This window comes from Equus asinus, chromosome 27, assembly GCF_041296235.1.
Source record: "Equus asinus isolate D_3611 breed Donkey chromosome 27, EquAss-T2T_v2, whole genome shotgun sequence".
NCBI lineage: Eukaryota > Metazoa > Chordata > Mammalia > Perissodactyla > Equidae > Equus > Equus asinus.
The window spans coordinates 4,838,414-4,859,227 of record NC_091816.1 but is presented as its reverse complement, the minus strand read 5'-3'; the positions used below and the strand labels follow the sequence as shown (position 1 = coordinate 4,859,227).

Below are 20,814 nucleotides of genomic sequence, written 5' to 3'. Positions count from 1 at the left end.
CATTAACAAAAGAATAAAAATCCCATGACCAACTCAATGGATGGCAGAGAAAGCATATGACAAGATTCAGCATCCATTTATGATAAAAACTCTGAATGAGTATAGAAGGAAAGTACCTCAACACAATAAAGGCCACATATGATAACACAGCTAACATCATACACAATAGTGAAAAACTGAAAGTTATCCCTCTAAGAACAGGAACAAGACAAGGATGCCCACTCTCACCACTCTTATTCAACATAGTATTGGAAGTCCTTGTCACAGTAGTTACTCAAGAAAAAGAAATAAAAGGCATCCAAATTGGAATGAAAGAAGTAAAACTGTCACTTTTTGCAGATGACACGATACTATAGATGGAATACATAAAGAATCCACCAAAAACCTCTAAGAACTAATAAGTGAATTCAGTAAAGTTGCAGGATACATAATTAACATACAGAAATTGGTTGTGTTATATGAGGGAATGAACTATAATTAGTTTTTGGGTGGTGAACATGATGTAATCTACACAGAATTCAGAATATATTATGATGTACATCTGAAAGCTATATAATGTTATAAACCAATGTTACTGCAATTAAAAAATAAATGTTAAAAAAAGAAATTGGTTGCATTTCTATACACTAATAACGAACTATCAGAAAGAGAAATTAAGAAAACAATCCCATGTACACTTGCATCAAAAAAAAATATCTAGGGGCTGGCTCCATGGTGCAGCAGTTAAGTGCACATGTTCTGCTTCGGTGGTGGAAGGTTCGCTGGTTCGGATCCTGGGTGCAGACATGGCACCGCTTGGCAAGCCATGCTGTGGCAGGCATCCCACATATAAAGTAGAAGAAGATGGGCACAGATGTTAGCTCAGGGCCAATCTTCCTCAGAAAAAAGAGGAAGAAAACAGTTAGCTCAGGGCTAATCTTCCTCAAAATAAAATAAAACAAAATATCTAGTAATAAATTTAGCCAAGGAGGTAAAAGACTTGTACTCTGAAAACTGTGAGACATTGATGAAAGAAACTGAAGGTGACACAAATAAAGTGAAACATACACTGTGCTCACGGATTGGAAGAACTACTGTTAAAACGTCCACTCTACCCAAAGCAATCTACAAATTCAATGCAATCCATGAAAATACCAAGGGCATTTTTCACAGAACTACAACAAATAATCCTAAAATTTGTATGGAACCACAAAAGATCCCAAAGAAGAACAGCCAAAACAATCTTAAGAAAGAACAAAGCTGAAGGAATCACATTCCCTGATTTCAAACTATACTACAAAGCTATAGTAATCAAAACAGTATGGTACTGACACAGAAACAGACACATAGATCAATGGAACAGAATAAAGAGCCCAAAAATAAATCCACGCTTATATGATCAATTAATCCATGACATCAGTCTTAATGATATTTTCTTAGATCTGTCTCCTCAGGCAAAGGCAATAAAATAGATAAATGGGATTACATCAAACTAAAAAGCTTTTGCACAGTGAAGGAAATCATCAACAAAACAAAAAGACAAATGGGAGAAGATACTTGCAAATCATATATCTGATAATGGGTTAATATCCAAAATATATAATGAACTCATAAACTCAACATCAAAAAAAATCCAATTAAAAAATGGGCCAAGGATGTGAACAGACATTTTTCCAAAGAAGATATACAGATGGCTAATGGGCATAGGAAAAGATGCTCATCATCACTAATCATCAGGGAAATGCAAATCAAAATCACAATGAGCTATCACCTTACCCCTGTCAGAATGCCTCTTATCAAAAAGACAAAAAAAAACAAGTGCTGGGGCCAGCCCTGTGGCCCAGCGGTTAAGTTCATGCACTCCACCTTCAGTGGCCCAGGGTTTCGCCAGTTCGGATCCTGGGCGCAGACCTAGCACTGCTTGTCAAGCCATGCTGAGGTGGCATCACACATAGCAGAGACAGAAAGACCTACAACTAGAATATACAACTGTGTACTGGGAGGCTTTGGGGAGAAGAAGAAACAAACAAACAAACAAAAGCCTGGCAACAGATGTTAACTTAGGTGCCAATCTTTAAAAAAAAAGTGTTGGCAAAGATGTGGAGAAAAGGGAACCCCTGTGCACTGTTGGTGGGAATGTAAATCAGTGCAGCCACTATGGAAGACACTTTGGAAGTTTCTTTTAAAATTACAAATAGAACTACCATATGAATCAGTAATACCACTTCTGAGTGTTTATCCAAAAAAAAAAACAAAAACATTAACTCAAAAAGATATATGCACACCTATGTTCATTGCAGCATTATTTAAAATAGCCAAAATATGGCAACAACCTCAGAGCCCGCTGATGGATGAATTGGATAAAGAAGACATGGAATACTACTCAGCCATAAAACAATAATGAAATCATGTCATTTGCGACAACATGGATGGATCTTGATGGTATTAGGCTAAGTGAAGTAAGTCAGACCAAGAAAATCAAATACCATACAATTTCAGACATATGTGGAATCTAAAAAAACAAAACAAATGAACAAACAAAATAAAACAAAAACTCACAGAGAACAGAGTAGTGGTTACCAGAGGGGAAGGGGGTGAGGAAGTGGGTGAAATTGGTGAGGAGGATCAACTGTATGGTGAAGGATGGTAACTAGACTTGTGGTGGTGATCTCTTTGTACTGCATACAGGTGTTGAATTATAAATCTGTATATCTGAACCTTACACAATAAAAAAAGACTGGGAAAGTCTAATAATGGTAAAAATGAGGCAGTAAATGGATCCCCTAATTATATCCCCTCTGACTACAAAGTCCTCTGTATTAGGAAAGTATTTTCAGTGTAAAAAGTTTTAAAAAATCTGTAAAACAGAGAACTTAAATCTTACCTGAACATTTGAAGAATAAGAATTCATAGATCCTTCTTTATACAAATAAGCCATAAAATTATGTGCTAAAAAAAATCTGCATATAAAAAAGAGAGGTAATTTAAAAAGTTATTCTTTTTGAAACATATAAAGCAGCAGTCAGCAAACTAACGCCCTCAAACACCTCGGTTTCCATAAATAAAATTTTGTTGGAACAGAGGCAGACCCATTCTGTTATGTATGGCTTATGGCTGCTTTCATGCTACAACAGCAGAGTGGAGTCATTTTGACAGAGAGTGTATGGCCCTCAAAGCCTAAAATATCTACTATCTGGGCCTTTAGAGAAAAAGTCTGTCAACTCCTGACAAAGGTAGTAGTTTCTTTTGACGTATATGTAATTTTTATTCAAAGCAATGCGCAATTACTCAAAATAATTTTCGTATATTAATGGATTCCTTTATTAAGGAGAAGGGACTACAGGATGAGAGAAAAGCATTTTAAAACTTACAAAAATATGAACTGGATGTAGGATTACAAGAGTTTATTGTTCTTTCCTCCTTTCTAAATTTTACTACCTTGCCTATGTATTACCTCTATAATGAAGTGGAAGCGTGCTGTGTGAACGTCATATTAATCTGATCATAGGTACTGAAACTACAAGTCTAAGTTCAACCTTCTCTGGTAGAATTGCTTGTACTTAATATTCTATTTTAGTTATGCTTCTTCACCTTGTGCTCACTCCTCAATCCAATGTAACATAACTAGACCACTCAGACCAGCTTCTGTCAGGAATCTCCCACTAAAAGTGATCTCATATAGCTTACTAATGACCCTGTAGTCGTCAAATCCAAAAGGCAGCTTGAAGTAAAGTAAAACTACTCTGATGCACTTCATATTGTTGACCACATTCCCCTTTTTTAAATCATCTACTCTTCAACTTCAATAATACCATTTCTTTCTGATTTCTCTCATAACTTTGTCTACTTTTGTAAGTCCCTTCAATCCAGATCCTTGATTCTTTCCTTAAATGTTTTCATGGCATTTAATTCTGGGTTGTTTTTCCTTCTGGCCTTTTATAACCCTCACCTTTATAGATGCATCTTGTTCATTCATGGTGCTTCATTTATACCTATATAAAAAGACGGCCTTGAAACCCACACCTCTTTCTCACGTTCTAAACTAAATCTCTCAATTGGACGTTTCTCCTGGGATATCCGACAAGTACTTCATATCAAAGTTCTCCACAAATGAGCCCATAGTTCCCCTGACTCATACCTGTTCCTCTTCTCTTTCAATGCCCCCACCAATTCTCTGCCACCACTATCTCTAATCTGTTAGGTAATCTTTTTCCTGCCACCTCAGTATGCCTCAAAAAAGAAGTCCCCACCTCTACACAGTCATAGTTCTGCTTCTCATTATTTCTCATATAAGCTATTTGCAATAGCTTCCTAATTGTCTTATGCTGTTATAATCATTATGCAGGTAATTTCCTAAAACAATATACACATGCTCTATCCATCTCCCAAGCTCCAGTCCAAATGTTTCACTGTTTAGAGTCCTGATAAGATGTTCAAATGCAATGTGAGTTTTCTCATTTTCCCTCTTATATACTTGAAAAGTTCTTTGGGTTGTTATTTACCATATTCTTCTTCCCTTCTGTCTAAAAGAATTTAGGATTAGGTTAACTCTTCTTTTACTCAATGCCATTCTTTGGCATCTTACACAATTAATCACTGTTTACACACCTCTTTTTAAGAAACTTCTCTTCAGGGCCAGCCCGGTGGCACAGTGGTTAAGTTCACACATTCCTCTTGGGCCGCCCGGGGTTCACCAGTTTGGATCCCAGGTGCAGACCTACACACAGCTTGTCAAGCTGTGCTGTGGTAGGCGTCCCTCATATAAAGTAGAGGAAAATGGGCATGGATGTTAGCTCAAGACCAGTCTTCCTCAGCATAAAGAGGAGGATTTTGTGGTAGATGTTAGCTCAGAGCTAACCTCCCCCCCCAAACAAAAAAGGGAAAAAGAAACTTCTCCTCAGCTAAAAAAATTAATTTCTTCTTTCTTAAAAGCATTCATCTGAGCCTCCTCTTTTTTCTTTGTCTTAGAATGGTTTTGAAAAAGTTATTTAAGCTCACTACTTTCGGTTTCTCACAATTTGCCTCTCCCTAATACCATGTAGTTTAGTTTTACTCCCAAAATTTAACTGAAACTATCCTCTTGAAAGTCACAAATTACTTCCAAGCCAAGCTTTTTCAACTGGGTTTTCATCAGAGAATGAAACCCTATCGAAAGTTATTTTGATTATTTTCTCAATTCCCTGAAGGATGGCACATAGCTAGTACTATTTTCCATAAACTTCACCAGCTCTCACAATAGTGTATGATCTAATTTTCTACATTAAATCCCTTATTCCACATCCCTGCTGGTGGCCCTGCCTCCCTGATAAACCCTAACTGATAGAGTCAGTTACAGGTTTACTTCTTGTTGTGATATCCTGTCCTGATTATAAAGGCCCTGCTGATTCTGCTAAGTTAAGACTGTATCGATTTTTCTTCAGGAGGTGAGTCACTATTTTTTCCAGTCCTAACCACCCTAAAAAAAGACTACTTGAGGCATTAAGACCAAAAATTTAATTAATTCACAGGAGAGCGTCTATTCATCTGAAACAACTAAAAATGTTAATAACAACTATATTCGTAATTTTTAATACTCAATTTTTATTATAAGTAAACAAATTCATATAAATAAAATAAAATGGAAAACTAAAGAATAAAAAATTACCTTTGCTTAAGGTGCACAGTATATGGTTTCTCATCTATTGGAATAATATAGGATATCTGTTCCTAGAGAGTCCAGAACAACTGAGAGTGAGGACAAATGTAATAGAAGAAGCAAAACAACAATTTTACATCAATTAATCCTTTCAAACAGTGCTTAAAATTTGTTGATTAAAATGTCTCAGACTACGTAGGATTTAAAATCTGCAACAATATATCAAAAATTATAATGTATTATATAAGCCATTCTTACTATTTCCACAAAAATAAGCCCAACCTAAGGGTTAAAAATCTATTTGTCACTGAATTTTAAACTCTTCTGAAGGAGAGACTGTGTATTGTCCTGCAGTGTCTATCCAGATAGAGTCACTGGGAGAGTAAGGTATTCAATATCAGTGAAGTTCACTCCACTAGGCACAAAAATTATTTATTTTAACCATTTTACTAAAACGTATTGCCTGTTTCCTATATTTTCAAACAGAAGATTACTGAACAAAATTTGGTATTGTTTCTGACTCTATCACTACTGTTCTCAAGTTAAAACATGGAGAGAAATAAGCTGTAACATCAGTAGGTCAGTGAACCTGACTGATGAGATTTTATCCAGCAAAAGAGAACATATGCAAAACAAGAGTTAGAGCATCATGAAAAGAAAACTTAGAGCACATAAAGCCCAAAAAGACACAAATATCAGAACACAGAAAAGATGAGCATTCCAGGATCTGGGAAACTAAGAAGCAACAGGAAGACTATACAAATCAAAATAAGAATAATGCAGGTTGTTAAAGGGTTTAATGAACGGTCAAAACTGAAATAGGAAGGTACCGTCACTGTGATAAGTCAAGTTGCTTTCATGTGCCCCCTGCTGTGATGTGATGAGAACAGTATTTAACTCTGTGGTAATCTTCCACAAAACTCACAACCTCAGTCTAATCATGAGAAAACATCAGAGAAATACAAATTGAAGGACGCTCTACAAAATGTCTGACCAATATTCTTTAAAATTGTCAAGGTCATGAAGAAGTAAGGAAAGACTGAGAAACAGAGCCAAGCAGACTGCGGAGACAGGACAACTCACTGCAAGGTAGGATCCTGGACTGGATCCTGGAACAGAACAAGGACGTTAGCGGAAAAACTGGTAAAATCCAAATAAATCCTGAATTTTGTTAATATTAATACATCAATGCTAATTTCTTAGTTTTCACAAATATAATGTATCAACATAGTTATATAAGATGTTGACTTTAAGGGAAACTGAGTGAACATATACGGGAACTGTGGAGCATCTCTGCAATTTTTCTGTAAATCTAAAATTATTCCAAAATTGTAAAACTTTATCTTCTAAAAAGTAAAATCAGAAATAAATTGAAGACAGAAGCAAAACAGGTATATGGGAGACATAAGACAGCAATACCACACATGAAAATCCTGACACTGAAGCAGCAGCGTGTCCTGGGGTTCAAATTTGCATTGGTGAGAAAATAGCCCCTTAGTGAGCCTGATCTGAATATAACTGAACATAGACCCTGGAGCATTTTTATCTCTTTTTCTTTTTTGTGTGTATGTGAGGAAGATTGGCCCTGAGCTAACATCTGTGCCAATCTTCCTCTATTTTATGTGGGTTGCTGCCACAGCATGGCTTGATGAGCAGTGCTAGGTCCATACTCAGGATCAGAATCTGTGAACCTCTGGCGGCCTAAGTGGAGCTCGTGAACTTACCACCAAGCCACTGGCCAGCCCCATCTTTTTTAAGTGGATCTGCTGAGCAAGTTCTCCTAAGTTGTTCTTGGATGAATATTTTTCTCAAAGCAAAAACTTAATAATCGTTAAGATGTTAGTGTACCAGACACACTTCCTTTAACTGTCCTTTCACTAGCATGAAATGCACTCTATTTGCAGACTATGTAGAGAAAATTAGCTAGATCTTTAAAGAATGTACAGGAGTTGATTAACGAAAGTCATAAGAGAATTTACTGAACAATACTGGCAAATTTGTGTTTTAAGTTTTAATAACAGACTTTCGATGATCAAGAAATTATATCCCTTCTGGAACTTCCCCCATATAATATTTCAAATAAGTCTGCCAGAATGTTATTTGCAAAGTGTTATAATAATTTCAATAGTTTCAGAAAACACTTTTCCCTATCACCTGCTCGTACAGTTCCAAAATCACTCCCTTCACGAAATATATTTTAGTAAATGTTTGGAAGCCCTGTAGATCTTTAAGCATTTGGGGACTGAGAAGAAGTAGATTGATCTGAATTTACAGTGACCTACATTGGCAGTTTATCTTTCTGTTTCACAAAACTATGGACTAGTCGGATAGTGTCTTAGGCCAGGTTCCCTAGAAGCAGAGTCTGAAACAAGGATACTTTTGCAAGTGCTTTATTGAGGGAGCACTCTCAGGAGGAACCTGGAAGAGAGTGAGAGAAGCAAGAGAGGGAGGAAGATGCAGCTAAAGTATACGATTTCAGGGAAATTCTAGCCTTAGCCTGATGCTCTAGGGGACCTCTAGAGTATAAATTGTGCCTTAGAGTCTTTCCCACCTTGAGACAAGGGGGCTGGGCTTTTGTATCCCCTGTACCGACTGTCTTCAGCTGAAGGGCTGCCCTGGGTCATGGGGTCAGGGAGTAACTCCAAGACAACTCCAGGAGAGGTAACTCAACAGCCAAAAGGCAATTCTCCAGAGAAGATTACCAACTCTTGGAATAGTACCTCAAGAGCCCAGGAACAAACAACACAAACTGAACCTATAAAGCAATTCTGGCCAGGGACTTGGGGTTGTAGGCACACCAACAGTGCCTGCCACCTCCCTATCCTAGAAATTCATCTTGATGCCCTAATGGACACTCATCATCTCCTTGCTCTACTGTCTATTCTAGATTGTCCTTACCCTCAGTCATCACTTCTTCTAGATGGCTAGCCTGATAGGGTGAACCAGAGACCTTCATCATCCCTCGGGGTTCTAAAGCCCCAGTTACCATACCCTTATCAGGCCATACTTGCTATATTTTCCCATTTACAGCTAAAACTAGGCATGAGAATTTTCAGAAAAGCCTCAGTGGATCACTTGAGTGCCAAACACTTGCCTTTCTGCCCCTCCACCCCATTGTTCAGCAGCATCCCTAGCTCCTCATGATAATCACAGTAAATTATCCTGAAATATGGTAATTTCTTTTCTTTCCTTTCCTTTTTTTTGGCTTGTTGTTCTACTGTCACAAAGAATGAAAAATGACTACATGGCAGCTGTAGCTTTAAGGTTAGTGGGAGATTTACACTGTTCCCTGGTAGAAGCATCCTTCCACTGGGATCCAGAACCTTTATACCATCACAGCATAAGGTTGTAGGTAATGGAATCAAATACCCTCAAGTTGTTCATTGGAAGTGCTGGTGAGTAGGGGCACTTCTACTACCACTCTGTGGTTCTTGGACAATATCCATTTGTTTAATGTATAGACTACACTCTGTAGTACCTCATCCTTGCAATTACCATCTCCAAGCTGGAGTTTAACTGCATTTTTAAGAGGCCAATCCATTACTCTATCAGGCTGGTTGCTTCTGGATGGTGCCTTATGTGGCAGGGACCAGTGGATCTCACAGTCATGCACCCATTGTCACACTTTATTTGGCATAAACTGGATCTCTTCATCTGATCCCATGTCCATAGATCAGACATACGGTGAAACCCCGGATAATCATGCCAGACAACGCACTGCAGAGAGTGATGCTGGCCAAGTTGCTTTGGTCAGGAAAAGTAAGTCCATATCCAAAAATATGTATCAAGAACAGTAAGCAAAAAGCCTTGCCCCTTCAACAATGGAAAGAGTCTGATGTAATTAACATGTTAACGAATAGATGGTTGATCTCCTCAAGTGAGTGTACCATTATCTGGGGCTTAGAATCAATCTCTATTGCTAATAGGTCAGACATTCAGAAGTGGCAATAACTATACCCTTGGTGAAAGAGAGCCTAAGCTGTTGGACTCATGCATAGCCTCCTTCTCTACCATCCACAGCTATTTCATCCATGAGTCCATTTGTGCAAGCACTGGAACAGCCAAGGACAGAGGTTGACTTTCATCTGCTGGCTGCGTCATCCATCCATTTGTTTGTATTGTGACCCTTCCATAGTGCATGCTCTCTGGTATGCATTAACATGCAACACAAGGTCCATTCACATGCCTTTTCCCAAGATTCCTCAATCCAGTGTTCCAGTCTTGCTCCTTCCAGGACCTGACAAAACACCCAAAATCATTTGCCACAGCCCATGAACCTGTGTATATTTTTACTTGGCCTATTTCCTTCTTTAAAAAAATGGATTATCAGGTGTACCACCTGAAGCTCTCCCATTAGGAAGATGTCCCCTAACCACTGTCTTTAAAGGCCAACACTGATAGGAGGGATAGTGAAGCAATAATCCAGTTTTGGTTTGTACCAATATCCCAAGCTAACTCATTCATGAACCAAGCTCAGTTTATGTTTTCTTCTTTCATTACATGCATATAGAGACCCCTCACAAGTCCACAGGTGTGATCTAAAAGAGGGGCATTAGTGCAACAATAAGTGATGACATGAAACTTACTTGTGCCCTCTAGACATACTCAATCTCAGTCTCGGATGTATTGCCACTGGGCCTAACCAACTTTACAATTTAGTGAATCTAATAGCGCCTGTTTGTGATGGGTAGTTCTGGTTGCATAGTCATTTAATATCTCATGGTCAGATTCTCAGTCTCTATCAAAGACCAGCAGTATATCAGGAGCTGCTTTTTTGAATGGTGTATAGTTCTCTGATGAAGACAACATGGCCTTGCTCCAGAAGTCCAGAGTTCTGGTGCAGAACTCTCTTATTGGGTTTATCTGAGACTCCATACAGCATCTATTTGCACCATAAATACTTCCAGTGTCATGGGGTCTACTGGTTCATATAGCCCAAGAAGCAGGGATGCCAGTACTGTAACCTGTATCTGATGTAGAGCTTTCTTACTTTGGACTCCCCTTGAAACTGGCAGTCTTCTAAATCAATTAATAAATGAGTGAGAATGGTATTCCCAAGTGCAAATTATGCTGCCTCCAAAACCAAAAGAGGCCTATCAAGTGTTATGGCTCTTTCTTAGTGATAGAAGGTACAAGGTGCAACTATCTATTCTTCATCTTAGAGGGGATGTGGCAGCATGTCACTCACCACTAGACTGTAAAAATATCATTGATGCATCAGATACCTGAATCTTTATAGGATGCATCTCTCATCCTCTTGGGGCTATAGTTTACCAGGGTTTCTGGAACACTTGCCATTTTTTATAATGTCTATTAACTTTATGTAATTGGTATAGAGGACCAACATGAAGTTCTATGGAATGTCCAGATGATCTAGATTCCTTTGACTATATTATGACAGAGAACAGAATTAATATGGCAAAACTATGAATTTAAATGGTTGTCCATCCCAGGCAAGTGTGAACTTCTTTTGATCTCCTTCCTGAGATGCTGAAAACTCACTGACAAGATCAGTAGCACTTACCTTTGAAGTTTTGGAACTCTTACAACTAAGCCCTGGGCTTTCAACAACATAAGTCCTCTAACTGCAAGAGATGAGGCTCATTACGAAGCTGGTCCCCTGACATTCACACGCCATTTAAAATTAACGACTAAGTAGCCTGAGCCTGTAATTTACTCTTTTCAATGCCTTAATGATACTGAGCAACAGCCATCAATTCCATAATCCTCACAATTACCGTTTCCCCTGTACCTGTCAAGCACATGAGCTACTGCGCTAGCCAGAACATCTATTCCATCTATTTACCATCACAGCTCACTGCAACTGAAAATCTTAGTAATTTCACTGCTATACCTGTCATAAATCACCAGCATCCCACCTTTCACGAGGGTCCTCATTGCCAACTAAATGGTAGATAATCCAACTCGAGAATCTCATTCTTAAAGTCAGCTTCCTAGAACCACCCCATTTCTGGTACCAACTGTCTTAGCTGGTTTCACAAGGAGCTGAGTCTGAAGGGAGGGTTATCTTGCAACTGACTTAATGAAGAAGCGCTCTCAGGAGAAACCTATTGGAGAGTGAGGGAAGCAGAATTGGCAAAGGGTAAGAGTTCAGCATGGATATAGTTTCAAGCGAAGTCTAGATTCAGCCTGATCCCAAAGGGAGCTCTGAAGAGGAACTGTACCCCAAAGTCTATCCTGCCTTGAGGTATGAAACCAGAGTTTGTAAATCTTCACACTTGTCAATCATTGGCCCCTGGAACTTTGGATGAGGTAGCTCCAATACCCCAAGGCAATCTTCTGAAGAAATCTGTAGGTGTGAGCCATTAGCAGTAGCACCCATCGCAGCTAGATGATGGGAAAACTCAAGCAAACCAGTAAAGGAGTACCTTAGGATCAGCGTAAAACACTAGCAGTGTTTGCTGTAGATAAATTGAAAGGATAAACAAATCCCCTTTATAATAGAAAGACCTATAGGCAAGACAAAATTATGATGACAGTGTAATCACTAAATCCCTTCTAAAATCAAAGAGAGAAACTAGAATATTAAAAAAAAATCAACATCTCCATCAGTGTATCCTCATAAACCAAAGATTATGGTGCAGGGGGAAGGGGCAGAGGAATGCAAATCAAAGACAACAGTAGAACCTCCAGAAGATCTGTACAACGTCATCAGCTGTTTGGAGAAGGGAAAAGAGAGGGGAGTTCTTATACTCTGAAAAATCCTAGGACAAGAGAAATTGCCAATTCTTTCAAAAGGAGTGAAGCCCACACTAAATGGAAAGCCTCGGTAAGCATGGTTACTTGCAAAACTGTGACATAGTTCCACACGGCCCAATCTTCAGGAAATGCAAAAAAGACCCCATAAACAGAGACACACTAAGTGTCTATAGGAAGATTAGATGCAGGTTGACCTAAGCCTGCTAGGGTCTTGGAAACACCCAACAAAGTCTTTCTTTCAGAAGGATAGAGGGCCTGCTCATAGTAGAATACAAGCAACAATGTAGGCAAACGAAAGGTTCAGCTGCTGGGGGAAAGAGTTCCAGAAACTCAGCTCTATGGAGCTGCCTATACAGAGAGCCCATACTGAATGCTTTAATTTAAAACACAAGAAGGGAACCCTTACACTGTGAAGCTAGAAAAGACATTCTGGCCTCCCACCACTGAAACATAAATCTCATCATAAACTGCAGAAAAATCCTCATCATTTAGAAATGAGAAAGAGAAAAAGATCGCAATTGCGCCCTATACAAAGATATTGTAAGAGAAATGATAAAAATCAGTAGAATAGTCTACAAATATCTGAGGAAGGCACACCAGAAAAATATGACAATACATCAGGTGAAAACTGTCACCTAATATGACAAAATAATCCAAAATAAAAATAACTATAAAGCTACAAAACAACAGCAAAAAACAGAAATAGATATGAGATGGCTAAACAGAAGAGAATGTGAAATAAGAGATAACAGAGCTCAGGATAAAAATTGAAATTAAAAAAATTATTTCAGAAATTAAAATTAGACACAAAATCTCATACATCACAAAGCATAATAAAGAAAAATAGAGAATAGAAGGAAGAGGTATTTTAAAAATCAAAGGGGAAAAACTACATGAACACAAAAAATTAGAAAATAATAAATGGAAAAAACAAGCAACAAAGATTTAACATATTGAAGTTCTCAAAAGAGTAAGCCAAATTAACAAAAATGAGCAGATATTTAAAATTATTATTCAAGAATGCATTCCTGAAATAACAGAAGACTTGAAGGAACATTGAGACATATACATGAGAAATGTATACAAATATGAAGTATATAATGTTATATGCATTATATAAATTTATTTGTATATAAATATGCAAAATAGATATTTTAGATATTTCAAAGTAAATAAAATGTATAAAATACAAAATGCACATTATATAAATATATAAATTTATATATATATGTTATTTAAGTAAAATGTAATGCAAATATATAATACATATGTCATTATATATGGTTTATTCATATATAAATACTGAAATTTAAAAATCAATGTTGATATCAATAAAACCCAATGGGCTTAAATCACTTATTAAAAGGAAAATATTTTCTGATTACTTAACAATGTAAATTTTAATTCCACGCTAAATTTAAAGACATACTTCCAACAGATTTTAAACAGATTCTAAAAGGTTAAAAATAAAGGATGGCCAAAGATATAACAGGCAAATGCAAATAAAAAGGAAGAAGAAATCACAAACTTAATACCAAACAAGGCAGAACTCAGGCCAAAAATGCATGAAATGAGAAAAGAACGGACTTCTTAATCATGCTAAAGTTTGCAATTGACAAAGTTAAAATACTCACTATATCTATGCACCTAGTATCACAGCAACAACTTACAGCAGAAATCACAAGAGCTGCAAGGAGACAGACAGAAACAAACTAATATTAAAATATTTTAACCAATCTCTCTCAGTCCAAGAAAGAAGTTGTTTGTAGTAAACAAAGGTAGAGTGATATATAACAAACTTTGAAACCCCTCCCCAACAGAGAATTCACCTCCTTTTCAAGCGCATGATAAATTTCCATAGAAGACATACAAAAAGTAGTAACAGAACTCTCCTATCAAAAGTTATCGAGGCCAAATTTTTTCATACAGAAATTCTACTAGACCTTTAAAAATCAGATAATCTTAAAGCAATTCTAAATAGAAAAGAAGGAAATTTTTTGAATTCTTTTTTTGAGCTAAGTATTACCTTAATACCAAAATTTGACAAGATTACACACACATAATACCCCATAGACTAAAAGTACTTATAAATCTCAGTACAATAAAACAGACAAAAATGTTGGCAAACATAATCCAATAACCAAGTGGGAATACAAATGTAATTCCATTTTAGAAAATCCATTACTATATTTCATTACATTAACCTATCTAAAGAAAAAATCAGATGATCATTCCAATGCCAAAATCCAGAAAGAATGACAATTTTAAAAATCACTATTTGTAACATCTAATGAAATAATGGAAATGGGCAATAACTAGGATCAACACTAGGAGAATAATAAACACTAGGAGAAACGCTGAGGGAGGATCTGTTAAAGGATTGGACAAAAGCACCTTCCAGCGATCAACTTTAGCATCGTTAAAAGAGGTGCAACCATTTGTGTCGTGTACCGCTCATGCGATACGATCTGCAGTGCTCAACTCCACCAAGGCACTGTTTTCGTCCCTAACCCAAAAAGAGGCTAAACCTAATCAAACCTGTAGGTCAATGATTGTCAAACTTTAGTGAGCACCAAAATTATCCCAAAGATTCTTCTTCAATAGGCCAAGAGTAAAACCCAAAAATCTGCATTTCTAGGTAATCCCGATGCTGATGGTCCACAAAACATCCTTTCAGGAATACTTCCAAGTCCTGTTTGGAATCAGCTAAAGCCAGACTGGGGGACACCCCATAAGATAAATCAATGGCATTCAAAAAAAAGGGGGGTAGCTATAGAAATAAAATTTTAAAATAGAAACACAAAATAAAGTGTTTGAGCCTTATTTAGATCCTGTGTCAAACTAAATGTAAAGAAATTTTTAGAAAATTGGAGACATTTGACAAGGTACTAGGATTGGATGATATAAATGATTTTTTTCTTAATTTTGATATGATGTGACAATTGTATGATTGGTTATATATAAAAATGTTTATATCAGTTAAAGATGCATGCTAAAGTATTTATGGATTAAACGACTGAAATTTGCTTTGAGATACTCCAGCAAAAAAAAAAGATTGGCAAAATGTCTATAACTTTTGAAGATGGGTGCTAGTTACATACGGTTTGTTTTACTCTTCTCTCAACTGTTTGTATTCTGAAAGTTTCATAACACAAGATTAAAAGTAATAGAGCTCTTCTCATCATAATCACAACTGTAAATTTCTAAAGAAATGGTAATATATACACTCAGAAATTTTTGTGGCTTTTCTCACTATATATACTCTATCTGTTTATAGTTTGTACATTTTGTTCACCCTAGAGGCCTAAAACAAGCCAAAAGATCAGGAATCAGCTTATCCACTTAACTGATGACATAGCAAATACAAATGATAATGATAAATAATAAGAAATGACAAGCAATAAAAGACTAATGACACCATCATAAAAGACCAGTCTTGATTCTAAGGCTTTATCAAGTAGTAAATGCAGGTGTAAACACAACTCTACAACAAAAGCACTTTTCGGACCACTAGATGACAGAAAGAGTTGTTTATCCGTCTCTTCCTTTAATGATGGACCATTTCTCCCGTTCTCACTGCGACTGTGCTTAGCAGTTCTCTACCTTGCTTCCCTCTACTTACTCCTCTCTAGTAAGTTACTACAAATAGCCCATGGACTGAGAAACCAGATAACTGAGCACATTTAGAATTCTATGATATCGCCTTCTGAAAAACTATAATGAACACATTTTAGTGAAAGTACAAAAGCCAAAGAAAAGAAAAGATTTTTAAAAGGAGTCAGAAAGAAAAAGACAAAATTCAGAACGAATGACAAACAATCTGAAAAGGCATCTCAAAACAAGAGAATTGAGGGCTGGCCCGGTGGTGCAGTGGTGAAGTGCATACGTTCCACTTCGGCAGCCCGGGGTTCTCCAGTTCAGATCCCGGGTGCTGACATGGCACTGCTTGGCAAGCCACGCTATAGCAGGGATCCCACATATAAAATAGAGGAAGATGGGCATGGATGTTAGCTCAGGGCCAGTCTTCCTCAGCACAAAAGAGGAGGATTGGCAACAGATGTTAGCTCAGGGCCAATCTTCCTCAAAAAAATAAAAAGAGAGAATCGAGAACACAAACAATATCTTCAAAATGCAGGCACAGGCAAAAAAAGAGTTAATTTAGAATTTTGTGCCCACATAAATAATCACTGTAAAATAAAGGTGAAATAAAGACTTTGGGGACCAAAAAAAAAAAGTTTTTATCACCAACAGATGCACAGCAAAGAAATAGCAAGGAATATCATCAAAAATAAGGGAATTTAACCCAGAAGGAAAATTGAGATGTAAGAAGAGATGGTAAGAAAAGAAATCGGAAAGCATCAGTAAATCCAAACAAACATTGGTTATAAATGATCATATTTTATACTTTTTATTATAATTATTATTTAGAGATTTTAAAAAACAAGGAGGATCTAAAACAGTGGTTTGCAAATGGGAGCAAATTTTGCCCCCCAGGTGTCATTTTGCAATATCTGGAGACATTTTGATTGTCACTGATTGGGAAAATGTTACTGACATATAGGGGGTCTAGGCCAGGAATACTACTAAACCACAGTGCACAGCACAGTCCCCCAAAAGAAAGAATGTTCTGGCCCAAAATGTCAGTAGTGCTGAGGCTGAAAAATCCTGATCAAAAATAATAGAAAATAATAATATGTAAAATAAGTAGGGGCCATTCAATTTTAAAAAACTAATTGATTGCAAGGTCAACAAGGAGGGTAGAGATAGTGACTAACTTTAGACAAATATTTGTATCAGTCAGAGTTCAGTCAAGAAAACAGAAGCCACTTATATATTCCAAACATAAAAGGTTTTAATATTGATAAATAGAATAACCACTAGAAGAGCTAAGTGAGCAAAGCTCTCTGATACTCAAGTGGGTGGGTATCAAAAGTTCACCAGAAGTTCTTGTAAATCTTAAGAACCTCTAGGAAGCACTTGCCAACCATCTCAAGCTGAAGCACCATCTGAGTGATTCTTCAGAATCTGCCACATGCTAACTCATCTAGTTACAACACTTTGGCACATGATTCACAGGATCTTGGCTGAAAGTTATTGAATAAACTTAAGTATGCCCTCTACCTATGCATCTCTCTGCAAGTGCTTTGACATACTTTGGCCTCCCCTCCTGCATCTTGAAAATTTCTTTCAGTGTCTCTTACTGAAAGACTCTAACCCAGAAACATACCAGGGAGGGGAATTACGAGACATATTTCTCCTCTGTGATACAAATGAGACCATACAAGGGAGTAGCATAGAACCTAAGATCTGACTAAGATAAAAAGACAAAAGAGAATATTATGAGCAGCTTTGTATGGAATTAACAAATTCCTTGAAAGAAATTATCAAAATTGATTAAGACACAATAGAAAATCTGAATAATTACATATACATACATATATGAAGTTGAATTTCTAATTTAAAGCCTTCCCTCAAGTAAAACACTAAGCCCAGATGGCTTCACTGGTGAATTCGATCAAATATTTAAAGAAGAAATACTATTAATCCTTTCTCAGGAAACAGAGGATGAGGGAACACTTCTCAACTCATTTTATGAGTCCAAAATGGTACCCTGACACCAAAAGCAAAGACATTAGAAGAAAATAATACTACGAGTAATAGCCCTCTGAATATAGAAGCAAGAAAATCCTTAGTAAAATAGTGGCAAATCAAGTCTGACAATACATAAAAATATTAAAATAGCATGAGAAAGTGGGGTTTACTGAGAAATGCAAAGTTGACTTGAAATCTGTAAATCAAGTGATGTAATTCACTATATTACATACATGACATAACATATACATAATGAATAACATATATTAACAGTAAATTTGGGGGAAAACATGATAATGACAATGTATGCAGAAAACATTTGACAAACTTTAACAGTCATTCATGATCAAAACTCTCAGAAAACTGAAGAGAGCTTCATCAAAATGATGAAGGGCATCTATGAAAAACCTACAATTAATAACATACGTGATGACAGATTGAAAGTGTTCCCCCTAAGATGGGAACAAGACAAGGTTGTTTGTTCTCACCACTACTATTAAAACTATATTGAAGATACTAGCCATTGTAATGGCTACAAATAAAGGAAGAAAATAAAAGGCAAAAAGGTCGGAAAGGAATATATAAAACTGTCTTGTGGAGATGATGATGAACTACCATAAACTTAACCAAGTTATAGCCCTAGTTGAAGCTGCCATGCTGGATGCTGTACCCACTACAAGAGATTAGTACAACCTCTGGCACTTGGTACATGGCTATTTTTCTGGTGAATACACTTTTCAATTGCCATTAAAATAATTAAAATTAGTATGCATTCACTTGCACTGAATATCAGTACATATTCACAGTTTTGTCCTAAGGCTATGTTAACTCTCCTCTTCCCAATGACGAATAGTCCAAAGGGACTATTAACCATCTGAATAGTCTACAGAATATCTCAATGGTCCATTATACTGATGACATGTTATTCAGACCTGCGAAGAAGGAACTACCTGACAAATACACTGGGAGCCCTAGTAAGACACATGTGATAGAAAAATATTACAAAGAGTAAGAAGCTTGTCATATCAGTGATTTTTAGGGGTCCAGTGATTGTGGACATGCCAAGACATCCCTTTCAAGGTAAAAAACCAAGTTACTACAGCTTGCATCTCCTAACAGTAAAGAAGAAAGCAGACAACTTGGGTTTGCCTTTCCTGCCCTTAGTGACTCAGCAATCAGTACAATCCAAGGATTCAAGGACTGTCTAATTTGTCATTATGGAATCCCACATAACACTGCCTTGGACAACAGAACCAAAAAACTTTACAGTGGAACAGGTGCAACAAAGGAAACGTGATCATACAATCCACTGGTCCTACCATACATCATGAAAGTACTGAAATGATCTCTTAGAAGTGCAACTAAGATGTCAACTCCTTGTTCTTCAAGATTCTTCAAGATGTAGTATATACTTTGAACAGTGGCAAACAAGTAAAATTTAATGGGTTCCTGAGAACAAGAGGCAGAAGTAGGAATGGATTAAGAGTGGCCCTGGTCAGTGACATTCTTCAAATCTAGAGGTCCTGGCTCCCAGAGGAAGTAAACTTTTACTGGACACAGTAAGGGTTCCACAAAACCTAAAGCTATGATTTCTTTCTAGTCATTTTGAACTTTTTGTGCCAGTAAACAAGCAACAGTTACCACACTAGCAAAGATAATTGATGATGATTAACAAAAGGAGAGAGGGCAGCTATGATATAATTGAAGAAGCATGGAATATCTCTGGAACTCAGGGGATTCAGTAGGACACCTCTTGTACTTTCATGCACAGAGATAATACAAATGAACTATTGCAACAACCACAAACCTGACAAAGGTAGAGTAACCAGGGGTCCAATCTCTCAGGGATGAAGTTCTGGATTACTCTCTGGGCAAGCAACCTCTACCAGCCATTCTAGTGTCAGGACAAACTGCAAAAAGACTGTAGATTGTCAATAACCCTCATGTTGTACATATTTGTTTTTATAAATTTTCGCCAGATACACCTTGAAAACCAGGGATGGGATACAGTGAACAAAAGATCTGAGAAGTGCACTAGGTAGGCTGTAGTGCATGACATTAGTGTTCCACACTTAAACCGTAAGGCCTTATCATTGTAGCTTACCCCAGCCCAACTTCCAACTGGCAATGGCAACCCACTTTGCCTGCAAGTACCACAGACTGAAAATGTTTAAGAATTAGTGCCCCCTGCCCCAGAAGTAACTCTCCACCAATGACTGTTAGGAGTTGGAATATAAATGCCCCAGTTTCTTTGTTCCTTCTTTGAATAATTCTGATGTGCTTTTCAATTTACTCTCAGAGTTTTCCAACATGATTATGTTCCAGTTACCCACAGTGGTAACTAGTTTGATAATGTACAATTTATATGCTGCCTTTCCTGTCCTGTCTCACTTTCCCACTACTGGTGTTTCCTAGGATCACCTCACAGATAAACTACTTCCACATTAATCTTTCTACAATGAAAACTCAAACTAAGACAATAAAGGAATTTGTCAAAGTTAGTGGATACAAGATCAACATACAAAAATTAATTGTGTTTCTACCAGCAACAAATAAGAAATAAAATTTTTAAATGACATTTCTAAAGGTATCAAGAAACATGAAATAACTAGAAAAAAATCTAATGAAAAAATTTGCAAAACTTCTGATTGTACACTATAAAATATCATGAAAAGAAATTTTATTTCTCTTCCTATAATAATACGACCTAATAAGTGGGGGATGTATCATGTTCATGGATTAGAAGACTCACTATCATAAAGATGTCACTTCTCCCCAAATCAATCTATAGATTCAATTTAATCACAATCAAAATTCCAGAAGGCGTTTATTTTGCTGACATTGAAAGGCAGATTCTAAAATGCCTTAAAAAATAGAAGGAACCAGGG

The 20,814-nt window shown here is 36.9% G+C and overlaps 1 protein-coding gene across 1 annotated transcript in view; it reads right to left on the bottom strand.

Annotated features, from left to right (window-relative positions):
- LOC106826239 (disintegrin and metalloproteinase domain-containing protein 32-like) overlaps positions 1-20,814 on the bottom strand; it is a 229,519-nt gene that overhangs the window by 181,763 nt on the left and 26,942 nt on the right. The window contains exons 3-4 of the mRNA XM_070499712.1: positions 5,624-5,685; positions 2,864-2,939 (exon numbers count right to left, since the gene is read on the bottom strand). Of these exons, the coding sequence (XP_070355813.1) occupies positions 2,864-2,939; positions 5,624-5,685 (138 nt within the window). The remainder of the gene's footprint in view (positions 1-2,863; positions 2,940-5,623; positions 5,686-20,814) is intronic.